This window comes from Callorhinchus milii, unplaced genomic scaffold (assembly GCF_018977255.1).
Source record: "Callorhinchus milii isolate IMCB2004 unplaced genomic scaffold, IMCB_Cmil_1.0 Scaffold5, whole genome shotgun sequence".
In the NCBI taxonomy this organism is placed as follows: domain Eukaryota; kingdom Metazoa; phylum Chordata; class Chondrichthyes; order Chimaeriformes; family Callorhinchidae; genus Callorhinchus; species Callorhinchus milii.
This window is the reverse complement of record NW_024704746.1, coordinates 60,732,415-60,754,761: the sequence shown is the minus strand read 5'-3', so window position 1 is coordinate 60,754,761 and position 22,347 is coordinate 60,732,415. Positions and strand designations below refer to the sequence as shown.

The following is a 22,347-nucleotide window of genomic DNA, read 5'->3' as shown; positions in this document are numbered from 1 at the left end:
GTCTTCAATAATAATAGAAAGTTTAGATACACTTTTGCATGCACGCACAAGAAACAGACACACTGTCAGCATAGTTTATAATAATAATAACCCTCGGATTTGATATAGCGCTTTTCACAGCTTCTAGAAGTCTCAAAGTGCTTCACAGAATATACTGTAAAGCGAATTTACTGTATATTTGTGGGCGAAACTGGCAGACAATTGCACACAGCCATGTCCCACAAACAGTCGTGGATTGAGTGACCACATTATTATTTTTTTTGAGGGATTATTATCCCCGGAAAAGTGATCCACCAATCGACTAACAACCGGGTTCCTATTTACTGCTAGGTAAACGGAGGCTTGTGGAGTCAGGAAACGTGCCCAACGTTTCACCCTCCCAGGAATCGAACCCAGGTCTCTCGCTTGCGAGGCGAGTGCTCTAATCGCTGAGCTACAGCACTCCACAATGGTAAATGAGCAGACAGATAAGACTGCTTGGTCTGAATTAAAGGGTTATTTGCTGATTCATAATGTGAAGAGAGATAACTGCAATAAATGAGGAACCCTTATACCACATTATCCTTGCCATCCAGTCCCCTTGGTATAAATGCATTAACCTATGGTGGTTATGAGCTGCAAATTGAATAACTGGAGAAAGCTAATGGGATTCTAGGTTTTATAAACAGGGATACAGAATATAAAACCAAATACTTAACTTGTATGAATCATTAGTTAGGTCACAGTTGCAGTATTGTAACACGATTAGGAAGGATTTAGGATGGATGCCAGGGCCATAGAGACAGGACGATGGAGATTTAATAGGATGATACCAGGGTGAATGGCTTGACCTATAAACAGAGATTAGAGGAACTGGGTCTATTTTATCTGGAACAGAGAAAAATGAGGAGATGTGATAGAGGTCATTAAAATTATTAGGGGTTTTGATCGTTAATGGAGAATAATTATTAATTCTGGTTAATGAATTAACCAAATTGAAGATAGTTAGTAAAGGGAAGATTAGGATTTTGTTTCACACTCAGAGTGGTTAGGATGTGGAATGCCCTGTTGGGTACGGTGGTGAGAGACCTTGCTGCATGAGGGAGTGCTACTTCTTCACGGCCATTTGGTTTCAAACACCAAAAGGTTGTAACTTCTCTCTGTCAGCACTACAAGGCTGAATTCCCTGGCTCTATCCATTCACTTCCCCTCTTTATCTATCTTTAAATCCCACCTGAAAACCTATCTCTTCAACTGTGCCTTTGCGTAACCCACCCTCTCCCTTGCTTGCTCCAATGCTGTAGAGCGCTCAGAGACTCTATCCTACGTGAAGGGAGTTGTATAAATGGAAGTTGTTGCTGTTGTGATAATTAGCACCAGTGACAGTTATCTTACACACGGCGTCAATTATCACATCAAACAGATAAAAAGTTGCAAATTTCACCTCAATGTAAATTATTTGATGTTTCAATGTTGTCCTCTTTCACCTACCTTCAGGAAACATTTCAATATTGGACTTTATAATACATTTTATATTGGACTGTTGCAATGCAATTGTAATTGCAGTAAAATCTTTGGATACCTTTGAGCTGACAGACAATACATTGCAATTACAATACAATTTACACTTATATAGTGCCTTTCATGTCAGGGGAGGTTTTTTATCAAAGCTCTTGGCAAAGATGGGTGAGCACCCAAGCTGAGGGTGTGAGCCAAGGAGAGGTGGGGGAGAGGAGGGAATCAGAAAGATGTCCGAAAACGCCATCAAAGAGGTACATTTTGAGACAAGTCTTGAACAGAGGGAGGAAGGGAGCAAGTCAGATGGAGGTTTGCTAAAGGAAGTCTCAAATTGGATCGGATCCCAAAAAATATTCATTCCCCTTCTTCAGTTCATCTTCAATTGATGCATTTGATTTCCAGAAACAGAGAAAAATGTGCCACCTATTGGGTTTCAATACATTTCATTCTGTTTTACCGATTCATCTTTTGGGTTCAAACACTGCTCCCTTGTTCTTTACGACAGCCCCGTCAATCTTAATGGCCAGACAATAGCTATGTACTCTCAGTTATTAAAAGCAGACAGTTTACAAACATTTACCTTTTTGTCCTTGTTGTCCTTTGCAAATATTTCCTGGGCTCTTTCCTCTCCACCATCTGTGAATAGCATGATGATCTTATTGCAGTTTGCTCTGGATTCGCTGAGCTACAAGGAAGGAATGGATCCATTACACCTACAAATCAATGTTTTTCATCTTAAAGAAACAGTTATCCACAAGGTTTTATTTTGTGATTCAGTTAATGGGACTTTGTATTAAGCAAATTATCTGGTTTACTTGTATTATTATTGACTTGTGGACACAGCAAGAGGCTCTTCAGCTCATCAAGTCTAATCCTCTAGTTTATTAGATCATGGCAGAGCCTTTAATCTGATATCCCTGCGTTTTCTCAATACCCCTTAATGCACATAGGATCCTGGGAACAGGAGGTATTTCATAAAGAAAACACATCTGTGGTACTTGATGAGTAAAGATAACCTCCAGCAAGTTATTTTCCTTTTACGCAACTCTGCCTAAACATCAATTATCAGCCATTAAAGAAACAACAACAACGTGCATTTATATAGCGCCTTCATGCGTCCCGGAGCAACGATCTGATGAGGAACATTTCGTTTCCTGGGAAAGTGTGCTGCCTCTAGAGGCCATTTCCACTAGCGTAAATTAGCAAAATGCTAGGGTTAAAATGTGATCCAATGATATGGAGACTGATAGTCTAAGTCCACAGGCTAATTTCAGAGTTCAGTTCAACAGAGTGCTACCCACGCAATCCCTTGGTAAAGACTCCAGAAGAACTCCTCACTGCACCTGAGATATCACAGCAGTTGTCATTGGTTGGCTGATTAGTTCCACTGAACAGCAATTCTGCTACTTACATTTTTCAGCTGTTCAAAAGCAAACTCAAAGCCCTTTTTGTAGTCTGTGATCCCTTTTGCTTGTATTCGGTTAACTGCATCTTTGAGTACCTTCTTATTTCGAACGTTGGCTTGCACAAGGTCTTTGAAGCAGCTGACAGACTTTACTTGATCACTGAACTGGAAGAGATAATGAGAGGCAATTTGGTCAAAAACAACAATGAATATATTTCAGCGAAGGAACCCTATGATGCTCTCTGATGCTCTCTAATACAGTGCACATTTTTTATACCTTCCTAAGCCTTTCAGCAATGCATAATACTGCATCATTATGCAGATATTAATAATAATAATACACTGCAAAGCTCAATTATCCTTTCACTTAGTATAGGATCTTATCATGTCTTCAAAACATCTCAAAGCGCTTCACAGAATATATTGTTCAGTGGCATTTTAATGACAATGCTTTGAAAGAAAATAAATTCAGATGGAGCAAGTTCTGTTTGCTTACTCTGATTCAGCAACAAGTAATGCCATAGAACGATACAATCTAGTACTAGAACTGCCACTAGTCCGAGGGTACCTTGGATCTGTACAGTTTAAAGTGCAATTTCCACACAAATTAGGATCAGATAATAGCAAACAATCGTTTGTCGATTGGCGGGCCGGTTTCCGGGGGTAAAAATCCCTTTAAAAAAATGTGGTCACTCAATCCACGACTGTTTGTGGGACACTGCTGTGCACAATTGGCTGCCATGTTTTGCTCACAAAATATACAGCCCATTTACTTTACAGTATATTCTGTGAAGCGCTTTGAGGCGTCTCAACTACGTGATAAGATGCTATATCAAATACAAGGATTATTATTATCATTAATAGACATTGCAGACTGATTTTATTTTCGATTATCTGGTGTGAAGATAACAGGTTTCTACTGTATTTCCACTTTTCTATGATGTAATCGTATTAGCGATGATTTATTATTAAATTATAGAGGCTTGCTCAAACAGAAGCTGCCCACTGATGTAAACCACAGTTTAAAGATTTTGAAAGATCAATTTCCACTCAAAGCTGAATTCTGAGGAAATAATAATGCAAATGAAGTGAATAAATCTTAATAAGAACCTTTTCAGCCTCAGATATAAAAAATACTCTTGAATTTAATATTGTGCCATTTACGGCCATAAGATGTCTCAAAACGCTACACGTGATGTACTGTAAAGTGTGCATTTGTGGGCAAATACAGCAGCCGTTTGATGCACATCAATGCCTCACAGACGAACATAAAGTGATTTTTAGCCAGGACACCAGAAGAAATTTCCTTCTTTTTGAATTGTGCCATGGGATCTCAAATAGAATGCTGTGGTATCCAGCGCCTTGGGATGTCCTCCTAACATGAAAGGCGCTCTATAAATGTAATCTTGTTGTTGTTGTTAAATGTCCACCTGACCTGGTAAACAAGAACTCGGTTTAATGCCTTATCCAAAGGATAGCATCTCCAACAATGCAAGATATCTCCAGCCTAGATATATTCGAGTTCAAAGTTTCGATGCGGAGTTTGAACCCACAATCTTCTGATTCGGGTGCGGGAGTGCTATCTACTGAGCCAGGCTGATACAAATGTTTTTCGTAAAATAAATCTTACTTTCCCCTGGGATTTCCCTTATGTGGATCACTGACACAAGACGCTACAGCCACTTTAAGCTTATTCACAGTAAGGCTATTGATTAATTTGGCTTCCATGCCATGTTTAAAGCAAACTAATCCTGTGTTTGATTCTGTTCATTTAGATCAATACCTTTACGGTTTGGCAGTTAAGAAGCCACATTTCACGAAACTTTTCTCTTTATAATGAGTTGCCCACGCACATTTCTTTTAGAGTTCATGAATACTTTAATAAGGAGAAAGATTGAGCAGGACTTTAACATCTTTTCAAACCTAATTTATAGACCTACGAATGGTTTCTATCAAAAATGTGCGGATGGTTCAAAATACAGTTTTAGTGGCTGATAATAACATTTGAATAAAACATTAAGCCACGTTCTTAAAAATGTTCACTTTAGAGAAGTTTTCATTGTCTTTGATCAAAGGACACAGGGATTTGATTTATCCTAATTGCAGAAATGAGCTCATGTATTTCCCATGACTTTAGCCCATGTAAAAATTTCCTCGGCAGTAAGAACTAATTTATAGGTCTGTATTACAAGTCAAATGTTTTACAATGCTGACATTTTACAAAGAAGTCACCTGGATCCGATGTCTCTGACCCCATGGTATAAAGTTAAAATGCCCAACTTCCAGGATATCAGGGCACTATTGACATCACTTCCTGCAATCTATGTACATGCATGATATATAATAATTAATAATAATATTCCTTACTTTTATATAGCACCTTCCACATCAGAGGACATCTCAAAGCACTTCACATGATATACACTATAAAATTGGTTATTCGTTACAAACACACTATATTAATTGAATGACCAATTTTATTGGGGGATTGTTAGCTCGGATACCAGTTAAAACTCCCTTCTCTGAATATAACATTGAGTTTGGTTGTTCACCTTCCTTTCTGCACAATAATAATCCTTGCATTTAATATAGTGCCTTATCACGTCTTCAAGATGTATCAAAGCGCTTCACAGAATATACTGTAAAGTGAATTAAATGTATAATTTGTGATTTTCCTCTCCTACTCTGTTCCAGATACAGTTGGAGTCCTGCAGATCAGTGGTTAGAGCACTCGCTTTGCAAGTGAGAGACCTGAGTTCAATTCCAGGCAGAGGGCGAAACCTTGGGCAAGTTTCCTTACTCCACACAGAGCCTAATAATAATCCCTCCAAAAACCAAAAACAATAATAAAATGGGTCATTTTCAATCTACGACTGTTTGTGGGACATTGCTGTGCGCAATTGGCTGCCGCGTTCGCCCACAAATATACAGTCAATTCACTTTACAGTGTGTTCTGTGAAGCGCTTTGGGACGTCCTCCCGACGTGAAAAGCGCTATATCAAATGCAAGGATTATTATTATTAATATATGCTTCAGCCGAGTTGACTGAACATGTAAACCAAAGTCATCTGGATAATATTTATTCCACTGCCTCCTGATGTCCCAGGGTATAAATGCACACAGCATGGTCTAGGGCTGAGTTACTTAGACATGGGTTCATTTTGTGTTGTGCTCTGAGTTACTTTTTACGGTAATAATCATTGGAGCACTAGATTTGGGCCATTGCCTTCAACATGGTCAGTGGAGAAAAAGACCATAAGCACTATATGGCGCCCTCTTCTGGAAGTATGTGTGGGGACACTATGGTCTGGAATTCTACCTAGTCTTAGCCTATAGGTCCATTTAGTCTAAACATTTATGATTGAGCAGAGTTGTGGAAAATTCTTAAATTCAGTCTCAATTTGGACGTCTGTTTTCAGTACATCTTGATCAGAAAGCGATTTGAATTTTTTTTTCCACAGTTCTGAATGATCTTTATAAAACAAATGATCTTAAGAGGCTGAAGCTAGTTGTGATTTCAGACCATGAATGAAAACACCGTAATGAGCTGGTTTGGCTCCTATGTTCAAATTCCTTGACAATATTCACTGTCTAGACGTAGAGGTGATGAAAAAGCACTTGGACAAAGGACGTTTTGTTTGATCGTACTCCAGTAATAAAAAACATCCCTGCATTTGATATAGCGCCTTATCATGTCATCAAGGGATCTCAAAACGCTTCACAGGATTTATTGTGAAGTGCAATCATTAGCTAATTTTTTAGGGAAAGCTACAGTCAATTTGCGGACTACAATGTCCCACAAGGAACTGAGAAGAATTTTATCTGATGGATTGATTGTTGGCCAGGAAACCGGGAGAAACTCTCTTCTCTTACAGACAGTGGGAACTTTAGCATCTACCTAAACAAGCAGATTGGACTCAGTTTTAACATTGCAGCTGAAGGATGGTACTCCTGATAATGCAGTGTAACCCCCCCCCCCCAGCACTGCATTGGAGTGTCAGCTTTGACTGTGTGTGTTAGTTATTGGCCTTCAGAAAAGAACTAAAGAGGAAAAGAAAAAATCAGAAGGAAAAGTGGCGGAGTGAAGGAAACCTAAGATTAAAGACAGAAACCTAAGATTAAAGACAGACAAAAACAGCCCTGACAGGTTGAGTTGTTACTAGGTGTAGTGTGGAGACTAATGACTACCCTGAAGCAATTACAAACCAGTATTGATGCTGAGACCTTCACAGCTCTGACATGGCATCACTGCAGTCACGCTTCTTAATTTCTTAATAAAAATGAATCTGACGCATTCAAATAAAGACCCTTTCTGGGAACTGGAAGAGCGTCTGTGCCTTTTGTTTTCATTGACGGACTCAGGAGCCAATTTGCAGTCAGCGACATTGTGTGATTGGTCCCTTTAATAACATTGAAGCTCCTCCTTTCAAAGTTACCAGGATTCCCTTGTTGAACAAAGCATCGAAGATCACAGCCGTGTCAGTGTTGGCAGGATAATAAGGTAAGGTGGAAGGCTGGGATTACACTACCAGCTACCATATTGCTTCAAATCAGGACCAGAGGGAACACAAGCAAATTATTTCAATGTTCTGCTCAGGCGCGTGTTGGAATAATAATAATAATGTCTGCATTTGATAAAGCGCTTTTCATATCAGGAGGACGGCTCAAAGTGTTTCACAGGATACACTGCCAAGTGTAATGACTGTGCATGCTGTAGTGTAGATGAACACAGGAGCCAATTGCTAACAATAAATTAGTCATTCAATCCTCGACTGTTTGTGGGACACTACTATACTCAATTGGCTGCATGCGTTTCGCTCACAAAATATACAGTCAATTCACTTTACAGGGTATTCTGTGAATCACTTTGAGATGTCTCGAAGACGTGATTAGTTGCTATATCAAATGCCAGGATTGTTATTATTATTATTATTATTCATCTAAGGAGTATCATTCAAGCATTCAACAAACAACAATGAAGTGAGCAACCAATTTTATTTGGGGGATTGTTGACTAGGATACTGGGAGAATTTCCTTTCTCTTTTTGACTAGTGTCATGGGATCTTTGATGTCTATTTGACCAGGTAGACGGGACCTCGTTTAAAGTTTTTGTTATTGAACTGGTTCCAGGCAACTTAAGGTTAAGTCTGAAGCTGCATGCGAGCTCAGTTAAGGGCCTCGGTTATTCATTGGGATTCATCCTTTACATATTATAACTTAGGTTGGCCAATGATTGTCAACACAGAACAGCCTGAAAAGAAAATGAAACAGGTACCCAGGGGACTGGATGATTCATTTCAAGAAATAATAGCTGACATTTGAAAACTAAACTCAATTAAAACCCTCCAGGCAAATAATTTGCTCTAAAGCTCTGAAATAGCCAGCGACATCTCACGGTGCTACAAACGTTTCTTTGTTTATGCTTCTGTCTGGCTTTCAGTAGCGAACATGAGGTAAGGTGTTAATACTTTGCACTTATCTCTGTATATGCTTTATATTTTGAGGAAAGTTATAACTTTGTGCTGCCAAAGGTCTAATCTGGATCAGCCTTAGTGTTGAGCAGCTTTAAGATGAACCACTAAAGAGGCTAAGCCAACAAGCTTTCATTGCCAAACCCAAGGCACTAGCCAACTCCTGAGGCACAATTACAGGCTGAGAACACAGCAAAATAAAATAATCTCTGTATTTGATATTACACCTTTTAAGTCAATAAAACTTTTCAAAGCACTTCACAGAATATATACTGTAAAGTGTAGTGACTGTGCACTTTGTAGATGGACAAGTCAGCCAAATTTACACACAGCAACGTAACCACAAACAGGCAAGAAATTAATGATCTATTTTATTTGGGGGATTGTTGACCAGGGCAGTACCATGAGATGTTTAACGACCACCCGAACAGGCAGATGGGACCTCAGTTTAACGTCTCTTGCAAAGAATGGCACCTCCAGAGTACAGCACACCCCCAGCATTGTGTTTGAGTGTCCGTATAGACTATGTGGATTCCAAGTCCTGACATGGGACAGTATTAGCCTGGATCAATTAGTAGTACTTTCCCTTTGGGGGTCAGAAGATTTGGGGTTCAAGCCCTCTTTTGGGGACTTTGAGCGACAGTCCAGTTTATTATTAAATTGGTCGTTCACCTCCTGATTGCTGTGGGGGTATTGCTGTGGGTAAATTGACTGCCGTGGTCACCTACAAATACAGTCACAATCCACGTCAATAATTATTGTAAAGCATATGTTTCAACCCGATATCAAAACCAAGGATTATTTATTTATCATACTAGAAATCCCTTTGTGGTTTGATTGAGGCAGATGATTCCATGTCACTTAAAATCACTTAAAAAAGGGCCGCCTCTATTCTGCAATGATGGTTGACAGATGGTTGTCTGATTTATAAGCAAGTATTTTCAGTCCCCTTTACTTTGTGAATGTGACTGAGAAATTCAGTTGTTTAGTGTCTAACTTTATCACAACTCTTAAAAAGAAACAGTGCATTACCAGTACATATATAGTATTCTATAGTACAGCATATAACTGGTATTTCTGTTTGTAATTTTTTCCCCCATATTCTCCTCTTCGTTCATGACTACCTTTTCTTTCCATTGGGTATGTTTCCAGGGTCACTGGACACCCTCAGATACCTGACTCAAAAATCACCTTATTTTTATGTGGTCCATGATAATAATAATTCTTGCATTTGATATATACATCTTTGAGATGTCTCAAAGTGCTTCACAGAATATACTGTAAAGTGAATTTGACTGTATGTTTTGTGGGCAAAACGCAGCAGCCAATTGTGCACAGCAGTGTCCCACAAACAGTCGTGGATTCAGTGACCAATTCTTTTTAAGGAATTATTACTCCCAAAAATCCGATCTGCCAATTGACGAACATCTGGGTTCCAACTTACTGCAAGGTAAACAAAGGCGTGGGGAGTAAGGAAACTTGCCCAACGTTTCGCCCTGCCCGGGAATCAAACCCAGATCTCTCACTTGCAAGGCGAGTGCTCTAACCACTGAGCTACAGGACTCCCATTGATGGTAGGCAATTCAACTGCAGCTGACCCAGTGCTGTGTTGGCTGATATCCACATGTACGTAACATCAAACAAGAGTTGCTAGATAGCACAGGACTCAGGCTCTTTATGCACTTTCTAATCAGCAGTGCTGAGACTAAGTGCAACACCCTAACTAATGTGCCTCCTCAGGTCAGCTAACTCAGCACTGACCGTAAACCATTTGTTGTGTATAACCTTTGCCCAGTGGACTCTTAAAGGAGCCATGTCGCGTTAATTAGAAGGATCCTATTAGGGAGATGTACAGTATTTTCTGGTGTCCTCAGTCTCTCCCTCGGATCGTATAGAGGAAGTGTCTGTTGTGCAGATCCTCGATCTCCAGGCAGCACATCTGGCATTTGCCACTTATAGTCAGATATCTCCTTGCAGGAGGTTAATTCGTTTTACAGTATTTTCTGTGGAGCCCTTTGAGACGTCTCAAAGATGTGATAAGGCATTATATCAAATGCAAGGATTATTATTATAATTATCCTGCTGTAAACTCACATTTTACCAGTCAGCAGCTCAAATCACTGATCCACAGCAGAAGTCACTGCCGGGCAGCAGTAATAAATTTAGAATGGGGCATTATTTTATAATGAGCCACGGGAATCACCCACAGCAGGTGATTGTATGATAAGTACAGTTTGGAGCATGCATTCCCAATGTTTTCAGTGTCCCAAACTTAACAAATCTGCAGAAACACTACTTCAGTGAATCAGTAGTAAACTTATGGAACAGGCTCCCGAGAGAGAGATGGTGGAAGCAGAATATGTCATTTGTTTCAAGAACAAATTAGATAGATTTCTGCTAGAAAATAATATCTCAGGATACAGTATATTGTTTGGGACACAACATGTCAAGAGACTGCCAGGATGGTGGAAGGCGAACCAGATGGACCACATCGAGACTGAGGACACCAGAAAATACTGTACATCTCCCTAATGGGATCTTTCTGGGTAATGCCACATGACTCCTTTAAAAGTCCACTGGGCAAGGGTAACCACAGCGCAAGCTCGAGGAACAGCACCTCATGGAGTACTGTAGCTCAGTGGTTAGAGCACTCAACTTGCAAGTGGACACCTGGGTTCAATTCCAGGCAGGGCGAAACCTTGGGCAAGTTTCCTTACTCCACACGCCTAATAATAATCCCTCCAAAAACAAAAACAATAATAAATTGGTCATTTTCAATCCACGACTGTTTGCAGGACACTGCTGTGCGCAATTGGCTGCCGCGTTTCGCCCACAAATATACAGTCAATTCACTTAACAGCATATTTTGTGAAGCGCTTTGAAACATCTAGAAAACGTGAAAAGCGCTATATCAAATGCAAGGATTATTATTATTATTATTTGTCCTCTAGGGATCTTACAGCCCTCTGTCTTCAATATTGATTTCAACACATTCAGACCATAACAGCTCAGCCACTCTTCTGTGACCATTGCAATTTTTCCCCCACTTTGTTTTGCATTATTAACATCTCTAATCCCCATATTTTGTTTCAATCCCCCACTTTGTTTTCCATCATCAACACCTCTTTAACCCACCATCCCCTGTCCTCTATCCCATTGTCTCCTTTGTCTTCCTTGCCCTACCTCCCACCTCTCTGTTTGCCCTTAAAAGCCTCTCCCTCCCCAGTGACGAAGGGTCGTGTACCCGAAACGTTGGCTCACTTTCCTTTCTCCATAGATGCTGCCTGACCTGCTGAGTGCTCTCAGCGACTTCTGTTTTTTTAAGATGGATCTTGGTCTTCTTTCACGTGGCAAATTCTTGTGTTCTTATGAGAACAAAACCAAAAAGAACCACACGAGGGCGCCATGCTAATAGTTTCTTTATTAACAGTCTAAGCAGCATGTCTAAATTTTGGAAACAATTTCATCTTTTATTTATTTAGGTATCCAGAAATTTTACATTGGACCTAAACGTATTCAAAGCACTTTGGGACACTCTCCTGAAGTTAAAGGTAAATTTGTATGGTATTATCTCATTTATAGATCAATCAGAAGGTTTACGATTTAAATCATCATTTCGGGATTTCTATCCGTGGAATTAACTCAAATGAAGCTTCTCATGAGATCCCATTGACCTGGGATGCCACTGACCCATAATAGTTGCATTAGCTTGACCAAAGTTTTAATTTTATCTTCACACAACTGCTAAGATATTCCAACAGTCACAAGCTACATTTTACAGTAAATCCTGCAAAGTGCTTTGAGACGTCCTCCCAGTATGACATTAAATGATTATTTGTTATTACTGTTTGTGGGACACTGCTGTGCGCAATTGGCTGCTGCGTTTTGCCCAGAAACTATACAGTCAATTCACTTTACAGTATATTCTGTGAAGTGCTTTGAGGCATCTCAAAGTCGTGATAAAGTGCTATATCAAATGCAAGGATTATTATTATTATAAATTTAACCCGACATGCCTAGAACTGTGGGGAATAGGATTGCTAACATTTTAAAAATAATCAGATTTACCATCAAATATAAATGAGATTCATATAATACAATAAACATCCCAAATACAATGGAACAACATCCCAATGCACATTCAGGGATCCGAGCCAGGAGGTGAGAGCTGATGGAGGGGGGAGGAGAGGTGAGCCTCTGAGTTTGATGGGAAAAATCAATAGGCTGAATAATAATAAGGAGAGATGACCTAAAGCATGATCAAAGGGGTGCCTTTTGAGATTCGCCTCAAAAGAGCCCAAATTGTTTGGCGAATAATCTCTAAAATACCAGAATTGGAAAATGAGAGCATAGCAAACAGAAAACTACAATTACACGATTTGGTAAATAAGTAACTCTTGCCACAGATTTTTTTAAAAAGAAAGTATGGGTATCGTTATTATACAAATGAGATGAGAGAACTGTGTGCGCACTGTAATCAGGAAAGTACAAATAGGATTATATCAACAAAGGGGACCTGAAGTAGCTATATTATAACCAACCCATATCAAAGTTGACCAGTGAAGGAATTACTCAGAAGTGCCTATAATAATAATAATCCTATTAAGAACCAACACTCTTTTAGAAGCATAAAGCAATGCTAGTGCATGTTAGATCAAGGGGTTGACACAAGCGAAATTATCCTTAAGCTTCTCTTTTTTTTGAACAGTATAAAGAGTGAACGCTGCAGATTGAGTGGCTGTAATAAAATGCTGTTCCATGAATGAAGTGAAGCCTGTGCCTGAACGAGGCTCCTCTATGAATAGAATCAAACATTGCGCTCGCCCATTCACTGTCCATTTCTCAGAGTCAGGTCATTCTGTTACAAAGAAAGTTGCATGTTTAAGGAATGGGGAACTTGTGTCTAAAATACAGCGATTGGTAAAATGAGAGCATAACAAGCAAAAAACTACAAAGATTTGCAAAGATTGTACAGCACAGAAACAGGCCACTCGGCCCAACCGGTCTATTCTCCCCCCGACCCACCCAAACCTTTCCATTCCCCTCTCCCTCACACAAGGTCCAGCTTCCTCTTGAATACATCTACACTATCTGATTCAATCACCGCTTCAGACAACGAGTTCCACAATCCCACAAGCCTCTGCGTGAAGTAGGTAGTTCCTCCTAAATTTTGGATCCCCAAATACAAGATTAGAAAATAAGTAACTTTTGTCTCATGTGGAGCACTTTTCATCAAGTACAATGGATCAAGGGGCCTCCTTCTGTGAGGTTGACCTCTGTAGTTTCATGATCGTTATGCATTGCCCATTAACATCAATGTTCAGAAGGTGGTTTGCTAACGGTGTGGGCTGCACGCTGCTACTGGTTATTGCAACATGGGGGAAGGTTTATTTGTTTCTCCTGATTTAATGACTGCAGACCATAAATAATGCAACGTGCTGGGAGTAGCTTTGCCCTGATGCTTTCACATCTATTTCAGCTTGACTTGTTTTGGTATTTAACTTCCACTGCCACTGTTGCTGTGACAGGAGACATTTCAAATGCTTGAAATTTGTTATAAATTCGATTACCTTGTGTTTTGAGACAAAGTGCGAGACATGTAATTGAAGGTGCAGAAAAAAAATGATTTATATAAAGTCATTTACATGACTTGACAAGAACGTTTTAATGCGTTTGAAAGGGGAGCAGTCCACACTGATTCAACAATGATAAAAAAGATATGGGATTTCAACAATGTTATGCTGTAATATGTACAGTGAACATCTTGAAGAGTTTAACAGAGACGAGAGGAAGCAAAGGAACAGAGAGAAGAGGCAGGAGAATTAATAATATCAATGAATAATATTCCTTGCATTTGATATAGCGCGTTATCACATCTTCAAAACGTCTCAAAGCGCTTCACAGAATATACTGCAACGTGAATTGACTGTATATTTTGTGGGCGAAATGCGGCAGCCAATTGCGTACAGCAGCGTCCCACAAACCGTCATAGATTCAGTGACCAATTTATTATTTTTTTTGAAGGGATTATTAGCCCAGTAAAAGCGATCCGCCAATTGACTGATAACTAAGTTCCTATTTACTGCTAGATAAACAGAGGCGTGCGGAGTAAGGAAACTTTTTGACGTTTCACCCTGCCGGGAATCGAACCCAGGTCTCTCGCTCTAACCACTGATTAGACATCAGTGAAGGCATCCCAGGTCAATGGGATCTCATTGTGCTATGTCAATATAAAATTATTGTTGTTATTCGCAGTTGTTCTAAGTGTGCCAGATGGCACAGAAGTGGCCTTAGCCAGGAGGCTGGTGATGGGTGAACCGGGAACTTGCTGCCTTTGTGTTTGAGGACATGTTAATTTCACTTCTGTGCATTGAGAGAGAACAGCTGGGGTTTGGTTGCAGACGTGGAGTTAATTCCACACTGTGCCTTGGTAAATACAATAACCATCTCCCCCGGCAGGTTGCTGCCCACAAGCGATGTGTAAAAAAAATGATCCTAAATCCTCTCAGGGACAAGCAACAGTCTGTCACGAGCTGCTGAAAAACAGCCATTTCACAACAAAGAGCAATAAAAGAACAATAAAAAATATCCTTGCATTTGATTCAATGCCTCTCACATCGGAAGTAATAATAAATAACAATAACCCTTGCATTTGATATAGCGCCTTATCACGTCTTCGAGACGTCTCAGAACGCTTCACAGAATATACTGTGGAGTGTATTGACTGCTTTTTTTGTAGACAAACAACAACAACAAGATTACATTTGTACAGCGTCTTTCGCATCAGGAGGACATCCCAAGGTGCTGGACAGAGTACAGCATTTCTAGACAAAGACAGTGATGAAGCAGTAACAAGCCGGAAATCATTCATATTACAGTTGAAATAAATTAGGGATGATCAGCGATGCAGATAACAGTACCCGATGCTCGGACATTCCCACGTTCAAGCTTCACAAATCTAATTTGGTTATCTAATCTGGTTATTACCATGTACCCTATTTATGAATGCTTCATCGAATGATGCAAATTACAAGCCATCCCTAAAGTATCGGTAGGCACTAGGCACCCGATCCCAAACTCCCTGCACTCATCACAACCTCCGCCTGTTGAAATAATGCGCTCGTTTTTACATTGTAAATGATTTTGGGACATCCTCCTGGCTTGACAGGTACCAACAATGTAAATTGTAGTGTATTATGTTCTTTCTTTCTTTGTTAGGTTGCCACAATTTTGGATTCAGATCCAGGAAACCGAGGTCACAGTAAACGGACTGAATTCAGTTTTCAGGCATTTTGTTTTTACATGGACTCAGATGCCCCTCTCAGGGCAACTCAAGCACAAAGAAATCCTGAGGTGCAACCACTGTGCCGAGGTCATGGATATCAGGAGTTGCCATGAACATGACTCAGATTTACTATTGAGGAATCTCGCAAGAAATCACACATTTTAGATCCCCCACCCCCCAAGTTCCTCAGCTCCTAGAAATACAGTATAACCTTGTAGAGGCTAAGTCTCTTCATTCCTACATCATCCTGGTATATCATCCTGGACTTGCTCCGAGGGCAGTCAATCCCTCCTGAAGTAGAACACTCAAACACACTACAAACAAGAGCTGGTTAGCAACTTGGCAAATATTTGTCCACGTTCCTGGAAAAGTACCCAGCAAGATGTTTTAATCCTTCAGGGGGGAGAGGGGGTGTTTCAGGGGGAGGGGGATGTTTGAGGAGGAGGGGGGCTGTTTGAGGGTGAGGGGGGCTTTCGGAGGCAGCTTATTTTAATGACTAATTTAATTGGCTGAACTCTAACTTTACAGACCCATCCTGTCTAGATATTTATATTGGTTGAATGGTGAATGCCCACGACAATCGCTAAGGAATCGACCGGTATGTTGGAGCTATTGAATCTGACAGCACGATCGAGCTGAATTAATACACAGAAATGAAATGACACAAGCACTGAAGCACTGTGGTTCAATGACTATATCGCTATTGATGTTATTTCAGCTCTCTCACGCTCTCGGGTGCTGTAATTCCTCCCAGCCACTTCCACCGATCATGTTACAGTTGACCATAACTCTTTGTCACGATTCAACTGTAGAAAGTCCTAGCGATGAAAATCAAAGGGACTGAAACAGGTCAGTTCTGCTATTTCTGTGACTCCTGGGTTTGTGCTGCAAGATGAAAGGGAGATAAAGCAGAAATAACTACGACATTGGCCTTTCAACCTGGAGTTTGTGTAGACAAGCATCTATGTTCCTGAATCAGGATTGCAATTCAGAATAACTGTAACTCCTGACTGCCTGCAATTAGCGCTGCATAGCTCAACACTGCTTGCCCACAAGTGAAAAGTGACAGATCAGGCCAGCTGGCAGAGAGAAAGATTGTACTTGTAGCCCTGAGGCATCATTAGATATGCTGTGCCTGTTGGTAAAAGTGCTTTGTCAATGTAGTGATTGCTAAATACTGGCTTCACAATTAGCACGGCTCTCAGCAGCATAGCTCAGTCTGCAGCATCTGCGCCATGACAGGTTCTGCCTTCCCCCACCTCCGCAACGTCACCCGGCTCCGACACTGTCTCACACCACAGGCCACCGAAACCCTCATACACGCCTTCATTACATCGAGGCTCGACTATGCAAACTCACTGTTTGTCGGCCTCCCCAACTCCTCCCTCCACAGGCTGCAGATCATCCAGAACTCTGCAGCCCGTGTCCTCTCCCACATCAGGCTCCGCGACCCTATCACCCCCATCCTCGCCCACCTCCACTGGCTTCCCATCACACAGAGGATACAGTTCAAGATCCTGGTCCTCACCTTCAAAGCCCTCCACGGTCTTGCTCCCCACTACATCTACAACCTCCTAACCCGCTACGATCCTGTTCCCTCCCTCCGCTCAGCGAGCTCTGGCCTGCTTTACGTTACCCGCCTTGCTCGCCCCACTATTGGCGGGCAGGCCTTCAGCCAATCTGCTCCCACCCTCTGGAACTCCAGCCTGCAGTCCCTCTATCTCGCCCCTCCCTTGCCAACTTCAAGACCCACCTCAAGACCCTTCTTTTCAACCGTGCTTTCGATCTCCTTGCTACCCCCACCGCCCTCCACCCTCCCCTCCATAATTTTTTCCACCTGAATGTTTCAATTCCTCTCCCTATTTCTTCAAAGCTTGAAAAGAATCCAGATACCCCTATATTAACAATTGTCATTTTTTGTTTAATAATTTAGGATGTCCAATTATATTTCTAATTTTCTCTCCACTGATATCTGTCTCTCTGCTCCTGGCCTGGCCATCTCTTTTGGTTTCATGAGTGCTGGTTGCCCTCTGATACCCTACCTCAAGTGGCCATTATTCATGTGTGAGCTTTGACAGTGAGTATAAGTCAGCGGAGATGTAAAGCTGAGCCTGACCTCTCCTCACCCAACTACCACACACAAGCACAACCAGTAGAGGGTGTTGTAGAAAGACAATGCTCTGAAAACCTGGCTGGTTCTCCCCCTCCCTAACCCTGGAAAGGTTGGGAATTCAAAGAAGAAAACAAAATGAAAAATAAATCAATAGGGTTTAAAGTTACAAAGAAGTAGAAAAAAGACAAGTATAGGAAGAAGGTACACTAATGTAAAAATGGATAGAATAAAAGAAACCTTCATTTTATATCGTCTTTCACATCAGGAATAAACCTTCACAGGATTTACTTAGTGTAGTGACTGTGTAGAATACCAAAGAGAATAGATGTGATAAGGTGCTATATCAAATGCAAGGATTATTATTATTAATTTAGTTTCACACACCCTGCTGACCAAAAAAAGCCTTATTATACTTTTATTTAAAATAGTTTGTTCTGCACTTTGCTATTCATGAGTTGGGATGAACAGGGTAGTAATAAAGCTATCATGATGTTTGAGCTACTTTATTATGGTAATTTGAGTTTGAGCAAGTGCAGAGCTAGGGGAGTGAACGGCGTCAGAATTTAGTGTCTTAATAAAAACCATCAACACGAAGGGAAGCGATTCTTGTTTAAATATATTTCAATATTCCCAAGTTGCAGTATGCATCACTAAGATTGAAAATCTCCTTGTGATATTTGAATAAATCTAACAGGGCTCCTACCATTCTGATTTCCCCAGCGACTCTCTGCTACGACTGGCATCTGCTTGTTTGTGACAGAAGTAGGATTAGAAGTGTACATGGCTAGGATCCATGTCTCCATGGATTTCATTACTTGCAGACAGCTGTAAGAGTATTATCAATAATACAAACTGGTGCAAGTGGTGCTGTGGCAATTTAATTATAAGACCACAGTTCACAAAAAACACTGTTGATAAAACTCCAAGATATTATTCTAATATGAAGGGAGTTATATAAATGCAACTCTGTTCAAATGTTCAACTCTGACTTTCACCCTTCACAAACAATATTTCCTCCTCCCAGCAACTTGGGAAATTAAGGTGACCTACAGGGTATTAGCTTTTCTCAAGTCATTCCTTTACCTAAAAGCTCAAGTAACTGCTCCATACTAAATACATATCCAGTTCCTATTGTTTTCACCAGTAATCTCTTCTCTCCTGGCTCTGCTCGGTTACCCTACTACAAACACCAGTAACTCTGGTACTAATCCAACTGGTCAGCATCATCAGTAACAACAACAACAACAACAACAACAAGATTCCATTTGTAAAGCGCCTTTCACGTCAGGAGGACGTCCCAAGGCGCTGCACAGTTGGGTCATGACCCGAGCAGGGGGGAAATGGTCAGGGGAGGGGAGGGAAGGGAGGGAGCGAGGAGGGGGAAATGGTCAGGGTGACGGGAGGGAAGGGAGGGAGCAAGGAGGGGGGAAATGGTCAGGGTGAGGGGAGGGAAGGGAGGGAGCGATGAGGGGGAAGAGAGTCGAGAGGGGAGCTGAAGGCACGGTCAAAGAGAAAGGTTTTGAGACCGGCCTTGAAGGAGGAAAGGGAGGAAGCAAGGCGAAGGCACTGGGGGATGGAGTTCCAGAGCCTGGGGGCTGAGAGGCTGAAGGCCCGACCACCGATGGTAGGGCGGTTGGGGCGGGGGACGTGGAGCAGACCAGAGCCAGAGGAACGGAGGGTACGGGCAGGTAGGTAGGGGGATAGTAGGTTGGAGAGGTAGGAGGGAGCAAGGCCGTGAATGGCCTTGTAGGTGAGGATGAGGATCTTGAAATCAATCCTCTGGGGGATGGGGAGCCAGTGGAGGCGAGCGAGGGTGGGAGTGATGTGGTCCCGAAGCCTGGTGCGGGACAGTACACGAGCTGCAGAGTTCTGAATGACCTGCAGCTTGTGGAGGGAGGTGGCGGGAAGGCCGGCGAGGAGAGAGTTCCCATAGTCCAGCCTTGAGGTGACAAAGGCGTGGACCAGGGTTTCAGCAGCGTGAGGGGTGAGGTAATGCCGTAGTCTGGCGATGTTCCGGAGGTGATGGAAGGCGGTGCCAGTTGTGGTGCGGATGTGAGGGAGAAAGGACAGCTCAGGGTCGAACAAAACGCCGAGGTTCCTGACTGGCTTTGAGAGGTGGAGAGTGCAGCCTTGGATGCTGATGGTGTCAGCGCCTGAGGTGCGGAGGCGCTGACGTGAGCCAATCAGGAGGGCCTCGGTTTTTCGCACGTTGAGCTGAAGAAAGTTGTCTCTCGTCCAGGACTCGATGTCGGACAGGCAGCTGTCAGGACATCGGTGGTCGTGGAGTTGAGAGTAGAGGAGGAAAGGTAGAGTTGGGTGTCATCCGCATACATGTGGAAGTTAACTCCATGTCTGCGGATGATGTCACCAAGGGGGAGCATATAGAGGGTGAAGAGGAGGGGACCGAGGACAGAGCCCTGAGGGACACCACATGAGACAGTAGGGGTGGTGGAGGAGAAGCCATTCGTCGAGACAAAGTGAAGACGGTGAGAAAGGTACGACCTAAACCATTCAAGGACAGTGCCTTGAAGGTTGAGGTGGGAGGACAAGCGGTGGAGTAGGATAGCGTGGTCGACCGTATCGAATGCTGCCGATAGGTCGAGGAGAACGAGGAGACAGAGGGAGCCCTGGTCACAGATGGTCAGGATATCATTGGTGACCTTGACCAGGGCAGTTTCTGTGCTATGGGCAGCACGGAAACCTGACTGAAGGGGTTCGAAAAGTGAATGGGTGGAAAGGAAAGAGCGCAGTTGGGAGGCGACAACTCTTTCCAAGACCTTGGAGAGAAAGGGGAGGTTGGAGATGGGCCGGTAGCTTGATAGCTGCGACGCATCAAGGGAGGGTTTTTTCAGGGTGGGCGTGATAATGGCAGTTTTTAATGAAATGGGGACAGAGCCAGAGGAGAGGGACAGGTTGATGATGTCAGTGATATGTGGGGCAAGAAAGTGGAGCTGGGAAATAAGGAGTGGAGTGGGGATGGGGTCAAGGGAGCAGGTGGTTGGTTTTAGGGATAGGATGAGTTCAGTGACAGAGGGTGGGGAAACGGGTACGAAGGTGTGTAGGGGAGGATGGGTAGGAGTCGGAGTGTGGGAGGGAAGGGGTGGGTGGTGGGTGGAAGTTGGAGGGGAAGTGACCGCGGAGCGGATTTCCTTGATAAGTAAGGCTAGACAGGGCTGCCGCCGGCTTTTTACCCACATGAGTTGAAATCATAGCTGTGCCCAACCGTTACACGGCATCCACAGGAGCACTTTCCAGGCCAATGATCAGAATGACTTTCTTGAGGCTAATTGTAACTCAGCTGCTGCACTTTCAAAGGTATCTTGGATTCTGGTCTCAATCTCCAAGGTTCAGGCCTGCTCAAGAAAATGGATATTTGGATGGCAAGTTTGACCTCGTGCTTGGTGTCTACTTGATACTTGATGACCTTTAATAAATCCTTGACACCTCTCTGATAATCACCCCCAATTCAACATCACTTAGCTTTGCTAAGCTTATGACCACAACACCACACCAACACCAACTTGAATTTATATCGCCCTTTATGTAGGATAACGTCTCTAAGAGCTTCACAGTGGTGGGGTTTGAAGGAGGACATGACCATAGACATGGCTTGAGAGGTATAGTTTAAGATAGTATTTAAAGATAGATAGAGAGGAGTGAGATAGAGGAATAGAGGCAGGGAGTTGCAGATATTGGGGACATAATGACTAAAGGTTTGGCCACAGATGGAGGTACAGAGGAGGCGGGGGGGGGTGCGACAGGCTTATGTTAATTAAGTGGAGGGGCAACTGAATTTGAGACCATGTCTTTTTCACTATCTGACATTTCTCAACTACTGCATCATTTTCCTTATTTGGGAAGTAATCCAGACCACTTATTGACCTGGGCTGCGAGCCATTGCTAATGTAGCCTTATGGCTATATTGGGCAAATGAGGGACTCGCCACAACCAAATCTGGATGTTTTAGGGGAGTGAAATTTCCTAGGCAGCAAATTCCTGTGTGACACTATTACAGGGAGCCCTGTCAAACAGCTAATCCTGAATCGTGATACTCCTTTTAGCACTAACATGATCCTCGATGCCTCAGCAAGTTGATGCTCAATAAGACATATGAACCCGGAAGGTCTCAGGTTTGATTGCCGATCTGTGCTGAATAAGGTCATCTCAGCCAGCAGTAAAATTGCTAAAATTGGCCTACAGAGGTCTTGATTACAAAGGGGAAAATGGTCAACCATTAATCAATAGTCCAATGCATAGCTTGTTTCAGACTCAACCACCGTGACTGATTGACTCAATGGGAAAGGTCACACCACAGACCAGTCGACATTTATACCAATCAACATAATACAATTGACACTTATATAACGGCTTTCGCATTGGGAGCACATCCCAAAGCACTTGACAATTCTGGCTGGGAATCGGGGATGAGGGTGGGAGCTGAGGGGGGCGAGGCGGGGAAAGCTAACCAAAAGTGTGGTTAAAGCATGTTGGGGAGTATCTTGAAAAAGGGGAGCAAGAAAGTTGTAATCAAGTCAATGACGGATCTTTTTTTTCAATGATGTGCTAATTAACATCA

At 42.3% G+C, this 22,347-nt stretch overlaps 1 protein-coding gene and 1 long non-coding RNA gene across 6 annotated transcripts in view; one reads left to right on the top strand and one right to left on the bottom strand.

The window, feature by feature from the left end:
• The window catches only part of LOC103177010 (voltage-dependent calcium channel subunit alpha-2/delta-1), a 418,878-nt gene that overhangs the window by 100,071 nt on the left and 296,460 nt on the right, over window positions 1–22,347 (bottom strand). For all 5 annotated transcript variants that reach the window (XM_007890933.2, XM_007890935.2, XM_007890934.2 and 2 more), the window contains 2 exons: window positions 2,909–3,067; window positions 2,078–2,182 (listed from right to left, as the gene is read on the bottom strand). In XM_007890933.2, the coding sequence (XP_007889124.1) occupies window positions 2,078–2,182; window positions 2,909–3,067 (264 nt within the window). The remainder of the gene's footprint in view (window positions 1–2,077; window positions 2,183–2,908; window positions 3,068–22,347) is intronic.
• LOC103177009 lies at window positions 7,374–14,934 on the top strand. Its single transcript, XR_487665.1, has 3 exons — window positions 7,374–7,403; window positions 11,856–11,924; window positions 14,629–14,934. It is a non-coding gene; the product is annotated as an uncharacterized LOC103177009 (long non-coding RNA).